General features: G+C 46.4%; 1 protein-coding gene across 2 annotated transcripts in view; it reads right to left on the reverse strand.

Moving 5' to 3' along the window:
* The window catches only part of GLCCI1 (glucocorticoid induced 1), a 52,391-nt gene extending 47,544 nt beyond the window's left edge, over positions 1–4,847 (reverse strand). For both annotated transcript variants that reach the window (XM_039708331.1, XM_039708323.1), the window contains exon 1: positions 4,257–4,847. In XM_039708331.1, coding sequence (XP_039564265.1) covers positions 4,257–4,701 — 445 coding nt within the window. In that variant the 5' untranslated portion in view covers positions 4,702–4,847. The remainder of the gene's footprint in view (positions 1–4,256) is intronic.
* Positions 4,848–9,163: the final 4,316 nt, after the last annotated feature.

Below are 9,163 nucleotides of genomic sequence, written 5' to 3' on the forward strand. Positions count from 1 at the left end.
TCCACTCCTAATTCCACTAGCCTAAAACCAGATATATATACTTCTTATATTGAACTGGGTTATACAGTTGTTTTGCATCTTTTGTAATTCCTTTCTCTCACTCATGTTGGCAAATCTTCAGGAGTTATTTTGGGAAGTAAAAGACACTGGGAACCTTTAGCAGCCAAACTGATCACAGTATTTTTCATATGTCCTTAAAACTAATGTTTGTCTTTAACATTTGAAATGGAATGGCAAAACGTTTGTTCTATAAAATGTGTAAGTGAAAGTTAGAAAAATATGAGGCATAATATTACAGTACTACTAGAGTTAAAACTAAAATCAAAGCATTTGGTGAGAGCAGTGTTGAGCTTGAATCATAGAAGTAATTTACACCCTCCTTGTATACAAAATATTAATGTATCATAAAAAAAGAAACTAAACAGGAAACCCACTCTCATATTTATACAAGCTACTTTACATAACAGCAGACACTACTGATTTTATCCAGGTAAGGCAAGGAGGAAAACAAGTTGCTTTTTTCTTTAAAAGATGTGTCCACAGGCAAATAGCAAGTTTTATTTGACATGTCCAAGGGTTTGGCTTTTTTGGGTTATTACCAGAATATCCTTTGTCATAAACCACACAGCTTCAGATTCTGTTGACATTACTTTTATGCACTCAGAGATCTAACAGATATATTCCCTCTAAGAAAACCACGTGTTGTTACATTCAACCAGACACTTTTTCCACTGCCAGCTCTCCAAAACATGAACACACACTATAAAAAATATCTACGAGTAAGGAATAAACACATTTCAAGAAAGAGCAAAGGCATAGACTTGCACATCACAGATTTATCCCATGATATCAGGTTTTTCCCTTCTTTTTCCCTCTTTTTAGCACCTTAAAAATATGTATGTAACATTCATGATTTCTCACCCACTCAGCAACAGTACTAACCAAATAAATACTGCTACTGGCATTGATGGCTTCCTAACAACTAGAAGTCCTCAAATTTACTTGAAAGAAAATATAACATTATTGAAAGTTTCAGTCATAAAAACACAGGGTGTTGCTACAGAACAAAAACCTCTACAATATACTACAAAGAAGGGGTAGAAAACATCATTATGGGAGAAAAAACAGACCACGCTGCTTTCATTCATGTAGCAGTGATGTCAGTGCCTGCAGTGGTAGCTGCTCTGACCTGTAGAGGCTCAAAGCTGAAGTGTTTGCACAGAAATCTCCTTCATAAAGGAACCTCTAGCAAATCACTAAAATATCCACACAAAATGGTTTAGTAGGATAGCCAGTTCAAGGCCTCTATACTGAAAAAGGCTGAAAGGAGGTGGGGAAGGGACAGGTGTCTTAAGAGAATAACATCTATCCATCAGAATCATAAGCAGTTTCTAGAACGAGCATATTTGTGAAACAATCCAAGTCAGACTGCAGAGCCAAAGACAAACATCTCCTGCACTGGTGAGAAAAACAACAGGATTAAACCTAGAGCCTAAGCTCACATTTTACAGCAGTGGGAAATGGCTTTGAAAAACTGACAAAAAAACTTAATCAAGCCACTTCCCCAAGACTTGCATACTGATAACAGCTATAAATAGCTGGAGTAGCATTGTTTAACAAGCCACAGCAAAATGGTCCATGTCTGAAAATGGAACATTTAAAATTTTTCTCCATTATTACTGCAGTAGTCCTCCAGCTCAGCAATCAATTTTCTATATACTATTATCACCATACATGCTACAAACATGTTTTTAGTGTCCACACGTCATTTACTAAAATGTTGAGAACAAGCAGAAAAACAAAGACAAAATACTGCCCCATGGCATGGAACTATATTCCAAATTGTGTAAAAACACCTCTAGTTTTGGGGCGGGGGGGGGGGGGAGGGGAAGATGAAGGGGAGGTTTGGTAACCTTTTTTCATTTGCAAGACTGAAGAAATAGAGTATCTTATTACTCTCGCCTGCTAGAAAATGGTGCCTGTATTTCAGTAAAATAAAGCTGTTGACGTGTGCAATTGTGGTCATTATTAGGGCGATCACGTTGTTTTCATTCATTCATTCAGGATTTGCTAAAGGATGTCAGCTTCTGCAGCAGCAGCTGGCTTGACCTGGAGGAGGGGGAACGAAGTCTTTGCAGTGCATACAGATTACAGGGTGCATTTCTCGACGGACCATTTATGATTTTATACACTGCACTCATTAAACCAAATCAAGCTCTGTGACGCAGTTCACCAGGAGGCAAGCTCAAACAAGTTTAATGACAGAAAAGTCATTCAGTACTAATTTATAGTCTGATTTATTAAGGCTAAAATAGCCCACAGATGAAGAAGACTGAAACCACTTTCTAAAATTAAAATTTCCCCTCCAACAAAAAAATCATACCTGTTAATGAAGTACTTCACAGCTTTGCAGTATTTTTCTAGCTTGCAGGTAGCTGCCCATATTCCTCCCTCTTCAATACACCTTAAGTGTAGGCTTTATACACTGCACCACTACAATGTTTTCCTCCGGGTTCCCATAATTAAATAATTTACTGCTCATCGTCAGCACTATCACTACTCATACACACAGATATTTTGGTTTTTTCCTAGTTTCCTATTAGCATTTTCCAAAGGTTTAAAAGGCAAAAGGGAAATCGACATTTAGTGCTCCATACAGTCAGAAAAATACGATCTTCAAAATTTTAAATAGAGCTTGAATGAATCAAAACCACAGAAGCTCAGTTCCATTTTCAAGCACGCAAAACCCTCTGCAGAAATAGACTCTTTTTGAAAAATGCATTACAAAGTATCTCTAGCCATATTATAGCACAATCAATTAGGTCATCTGCATAAGCAGATGCATAGGGCAAATTAACTCCATTTGTAATTGGCAGTGACATTTTGCTCATTTGTAAAATGCTGCCCTGACCTAGTACAATTCCGATGACAGACCTGCCCAAGTTGCAAATACTACACACAGCAAGGGTTTACTACACATAAAAACTGAAGAGGAAAGAAGGTAAGATTCCACTGCTACAACACACACTGGCACCCAACATAGACCACAATTTGCCACAAAAATCACACACAGTTAAGACTTATGGAAGGGACAGAAAAAGCAAGTGGTATTGAACCACAGAAAGCATTCCCAGAAAGAGATGATGTGCGATACCTGATAGCTACAGCAGAACAACATAAAAAGTGCATTTAGCCCAATTCATTCAACTGCTCAAGTGATGGGGGAAGGCAGAAGGGAGTGGGGAGGTAAGATGGCCACTGCCACTTTAACACATTCAATAATTTAACAGACAACCTGACACAGGTTAAGCTGAACTTGCTGGGAATCAATTTTAGATTTTAAATTTTATAGGCCTATTTTGGCTACACGGGGGTTGGTTTGTAGTGGTTTTGTTTGGTTGAGTTTTTTACAGTCCCAAGGATTCAGTACTAAATATCACAAGGAGACAGACTTGTTTTTAAGCACCTCAGTATGGGAATTTCCTTGTTTTGGAGCCTGTGCTTGAAAACATCACATCTTTTAACCTATGATCTTACAAAAATGTAAGTATTTTAAGAAACCGAGCTCTGCAGAAAGGAAGAGCTTTGGAGGCTTGGTTTTAACACACACTTCATAACTGGGTTGTGACACCCCAGATACAAATCTAACTCATTATCACCCCTACTAGACAGTTACAACTAGAGAAAGGGAAGAGGGTTAATTTTAGGCTCGTTTCCCTATTACACATCTCCGCTGCCAGAGCCCGAGGCCAAGGGTAGTAGCGGCAAGAGCAGCGCCGCCGGAGCCCCCGACTGCTTCTCCCCCGGTGAGGGGAGCCGCCGCCGGGCCCCGGGCTCGCCCCGCGCCGCTCCTCCCAAGGCCGGCCCGGGGGGGGCTCCTAGGCAGGATTCTCACCTTGCCCGAGAAGGAGGATGACATTTCAGGCGTCGCCTCCCCCCATCGCGGGGCAGGGCGGCGGGACGAAGCGCTTTTGCCCCCCTTCCTGGCAAAGCAAACCCGGGCACGACACCTGCCCCGGGGGCGGGGGATTTAAAGCTCGCCCTCGACCCCCGACCCGCTCCCTAAGGCTCCGGCGGGGCTCCTCCCGTCCGGCCGGGAGTCCCCGGTGTCCCACCCCCGCTGGCCCGGGGGGAAGGCAGGGCGCAGCCCAGGAGCGGAAAGCAGAGCCCAGGGTGCCCGGAGCCTGGGCGGCCCCAGCCCGGCCAGCACCCCCGCGGGGCAGGGAAGCGAGACCGGCTTTCTCCCGGTGCTTTACCTCTGTACACCGGGGAACTGGGGCTCCGTCTCTCAGGTGAGCTGCTCCTCCTGCTGCCGCCGCTCTCCGGCGACCGCCGCTGCCTGCCCTTCACCCTGCCCGGCTCCGCTCCGCCGCCGCCCGCCGCCAGCGGCGGCGTCGCGCTGGGCGGCGGTGGGGGGCTGCCTCCGCCGCGACCCCCGCCGCCCCCCGGCCCCGTGTTGCTGCCCACCGAGGCGGATGGGGACCGGGTCGGGCTGTGCTGGTTGCCCCGCAGGAGCTGGTACGGGACGGTCGCTCGGATAGGCTGGAGCAGCCGGCTGGTCCCCGCCGAGCCTCCCCCGGCGCCGTTACCGGGGCCCCCGGCCGTGCCGGCGGTGGGGGACCCGGCAGCGCCGCGCCTCATCCTCTGCGGCGGGGGCTGGTGGTGGGACGGGGGGGTTTGCGAGGAGCTGGACGAGGACATAGCGGGGATGCGCAAGACCCCCGCGGGTCACTCGCTCCGGTGGCTGCGGGGGACCCGAGCTCGGCCCCCAGCGCCCCGCATGCACCGGCCGCGGGGAGAGGAGGAGGAGGGGAGGGAAGGAGGGAGGGGGCGGGGCGGGACAAGCGCTGCACGGCCCTGGGGAGACTCCGCGCCGCCTGCCCAGCTGCCCCCGGCGCTTCCTATCGGCGACGGCGGCTGCTGCTTCCACGCCAAGCTCTGGCCATCGCTGCCCGCCCCAGCGTCGAGAGCACCGGGGGCGCTGCCGAGACCAACGACCGCTCACATCGTACAGCGCTGCCGGCTCAGGGCGGTCGGCGGCACAGCACGACGAGGGGACACGCAGCCGGAGCGGGAAGGATGGGGAAGGGGGGAGGCGTTCGCAGCCAGCTCTTGCTCCTGCCCCCGCCAGCGCCCGGGAGCCGCTACCCGCACCATCCGCTCCCCACGCCGCCCGCCCTCCGAATGGCACCGCGCAGCCCCAGCGCCCGGCCGCGACGGGCAGGGGTGGGGGGCGCGCCAGCCCATTGGGCGCCACCGCGGCACCAGCGCGCGTCCCGTTGGCCAGCGGCCCTGTCGCTCGTCGCGCTCAGCCAATGGGAGCGGGCGGCGCGGCGGGGGCGTGGCGGGCGGCCGAGGGGCGGCCCGGGGGAAGTGGGATGTGGCGGCGGCTGAGGGGCGGGCTCGGCGCTCGGGGATGCGGTGCCGTGCCCGGCGGGGAACGGGGCAGAGCAGCCCTGGTGTGAGCCCGGCGAGGTGCCGGGATGTGCTGCTGAGGTCAAAGTGGGCTTTACGGGGTGCCGGCTTAACACTGACTGCAGAAAGGCGGTGCTCTGGACCAAGTCTTGCGCTGTCCCTATTCCCAGGGGACTGTCGGCCTCCACACTTACTCCACTCCCATGAAGGAAAGGCTCAGAAACAGCCAGAATTTCTCGCAACAAAGTCTGTTCACGTCCATCAAACCTTGACAGTATTTCTACTGTCGTTAAAAAATCAAGTTGTTCTTCAAAGTCTAAATAAGTGTGGTTTCATCATTTCCTACAAGTATATATAGAATATTACTCTGTTTTTCCTAATATACATCCAAAAACACTTCTCGGAGAACATCAAGAGGAAAAGAAAAAGTTTTGTAGCGATATTTTTAGAAAGTGCTTTTGTTCTAGGAAAAAGAGCTGCCATTAGATGAATTCATAACCTGAGACAATGAGAAACAAAATGAAGGCTAGGATGAGTAGCTTAATAGCTAAGAAAACAAATGGCTGTGAGATCAGAAAGATAAGTTGAGCTGAATCCATCAAGAAAAAAGTGCTTATTTTGGATCTGATGCAAATAGGATGCTAATGGAGGACAAGGGAAAATGCAGGGAGTCTTGCTATGTGGAGGAAGTCGGCTCAGTGATGGCCTCTCAGATTCAAACACGAGGAGAACAAAAAGGACATGGAATATACACAGAAGTAGAATGTTTAACAAGATACACTCTATTATTTTTGATATCACCTGCCAATCAGGAATTAATTACAAGTGCCACAGAATTAACTATATCCCTTGTACCATTTTCTGATTATGTAGCAAACACTCTTTTTTTTCATGCTTCAGATTACTGCACTTATATACCTCCAAAGCTGTCCCTAGCTATCCTTATCCCTCGGTAGCACAGGAATCAGTCGATAGTCCCAATGAGAAACCGTATTCTTGGAAAATGCTTCTATTCATGGGCTGTTAGCAAGACTTTGTTTGCACTAGCACCATGTGACGCAGTCACCGTGGTTATGTTACAGAAGGGGTTGGAATAATACACCACACATCCACGTGAACATGCTCACTCAACAAAGCCTCTCGTATAAATTAATTTTAACGAAAATCAGCAACCATGTATTTTTCCACTAGTCTGGTCTTTTTGTTTTCTGCTAGCATGAGCCAAATTTGTTTGTAAAACGGGACTGTAGAGGCTTTTTCCCCTAAGGATTTTGCACTGTGCTTAATCACAGCTATGATGTCCATCTAGTTTATTTTTTTTTTCTGCTTCAGTGCACTGGGCTTAAAATGACTGGAAAGCATTCACCTGTAGTAGCCATCTGCCAAACAGTAATATCAGCAGCCTTTTAAACAGTAAGCACGTTTTCCTGCATCTGTACCTTTGTCAGATAGCATTGCTGATACAGTAGTGTCTTGCAAACCAAAAATCATCTGGTGTCAGCTGAGAAAGAAAGTACCCCTTTGACTAACAATAGCTGATACATTCCAGCTATTGCCAATGCTGAGGGTTGTGTCAGGCTAAAATAAGAATGAACTAATGTAACTCTTGAGTTTGTCTGTTTAAATACTATTTTACAATGGCTAAATTTTACAATTTCCATGTTCTTGCACATCAAACAAGCAAGGTATTTGGATAGGAAGAATAGATGCATAAAGACAAGGTAAATGTCTGACAAAGAAAATCCCACCAGCCCCAAAACAAGAACACCCACACACCCCCAACCACAGGGCATGTTAGTGTAAAATATCAGTAGCAACTCTTCCTTCCCAAACAAGCTGGGGACCATGCCACAGCCTTACAGTCCAAACTGAATCACCACTTCACTTGCCTTCACAGCAACCAGAGACAAAAAGATCCACTGGGACTGCTTCCAGCCAAAGTGTTACCAGGCACAGCAACAGGAGACTTTGCTCCCCAAAAGTTATTTCCATCCTAATTCCTTCCAAACTAGAGTTAGCATACATGTTACAGCACCATGCCATGTGCCTAGGAAAAAGTGATTTCAGAAAAGATGAACAGAGTATTTTCTAGAAGAGAGTGTTTTAAAAAACTGTTGAATTTTTCACTGTTTTTCATCTAGGTTCCAGAGTGGTTCTCTCAGGGAATACCACTGCTGTATAATACCAAGAAGATATTACAGGGAAAGTGAAGTAAAGCTGAGCTCCTATCAGCATCTTCATATCTTTCAAAAACACGTTTGCCTTAAATAACCTTTTCAACTTTTCAAAAGCCATGTTAAAGGCATTTCTCGCTTCTCTTTTCCACTTCAAGGAACGACCTTGCCAGCTGGCATGTGCTTAAGGGAGTTTATACTGGAGGTAACAGGTATTTCTGAATCTTAAATCCTTCTAGGAGACAAGGACATCATTAACACAGCTTCTGGGAGAGGCATCCTGAGAACAGTGGAAATTATGCATCACAGCAAGAGCACAACAGCAAGGGAGTGAACTCTAGGAGCAGAGCAATGACAGGCAAGACTGAAGCAAAATTACATCTCTCTTACTCTTATCAATTGATAATGGGTTCATCTCTTGAGGTCAGAAACAGATTTACATGAGTGCCATGAGCCATGGAAACTGAGAAGTTTTAAGCAGTCATTAGACACTATGCAATCCTAATCCTTATTTTGTTCCTACTTGAAGGTTTTAGAGAGGGCAAACTCTTCAAATCTGAACATAACTTTTACTTCTGTGCTCTTACAGGGGCATAAGGCCATCAATACTCTGCTCCCAGTGTATCTACCTGCTTGTTTTATTATTTTTATGTCTCTCTTATCTCCCTCTATGTTTTCTTTGCTGCCATTTTCCCATTCCACTTGTAATCAAGTCCTTTGTGAGTGTCTCTGAGGTATTCACACAGCGTCTATCACAAAACAGTAATGAGAAAGAGTGCATTTATCTTCATGTATGTTCAGGTCCATTCCCTGTGTTTCTGTTATTTGTAATGAATATACAGTTGGAAATATTGCATTTGGGAAGAGAGAAATAACAAGAAGTATTTACATCCCAGTAATATTCTCAAAGAGATGATGACCAGAAAAAATTATCTGTGGCCAAAAACTAGAACAACCCCCTAATGACCCAAACTGCAGCTCTCAAATGACAAAACTGAGGCTAAAACAGAGGCTTGCCTCTGTGGTCTTGAAGCATCCCTAGGCAGGAATAGGAACATAGTAAGGACCCCCATGTGAAATGCAGCTGCTGTCTGGAGCTGAGCAGCTCTGCTGAAGCAGCAGTGGCCCATTTTCCTAGAAAATATGTGTCTCAAGCTGTGGAGATGTTGGTTTCATTTTTGGTCTGTTTTGCCTTCAAACAAAGTTCTAGCTAGAATAAGACAGTAATGGGGAAAGAATATATATGGAATTATTTTTACTACAAGGATTTTTGACAAACAGACACTGCCTTCATCAACCACACTCCATCTTCTCACTGCTCCCAAATGTTCAGTGGCACAGATATGATCTCCTCAGATCAGCCAAGCACTCTCTATCCCCAAGCCTCTTGGGAATTACCTTGCATTTGAGCCCTTGAATTCTCCAGGGCTGCGGATACAACATCATTATCCCCACTGCTGGCTTTGTTGATACTAGCCAGGGATGAGACTTCCAACTCATGATCACTTTTGAGTCGCTACACACTCAAGTTATCTTCCACCAACAGAAGGAAACCCACCACTGAGGACTTACCT

The sequence above is a fragment of the Passer montanus genome, unplaced genomic scaffold, assembly GCF_014805655.1.
Source record: "Passer montanus isolate IOZ18808 unplaced genomic scaffold, ASM1480565v1 scaffold10, whole genome shotgun sequence".
NCBI lineage: Eukaryota > Metazoa > Chordata > Aves > Passeriformes > Passeridae > Passer > Passer montanus.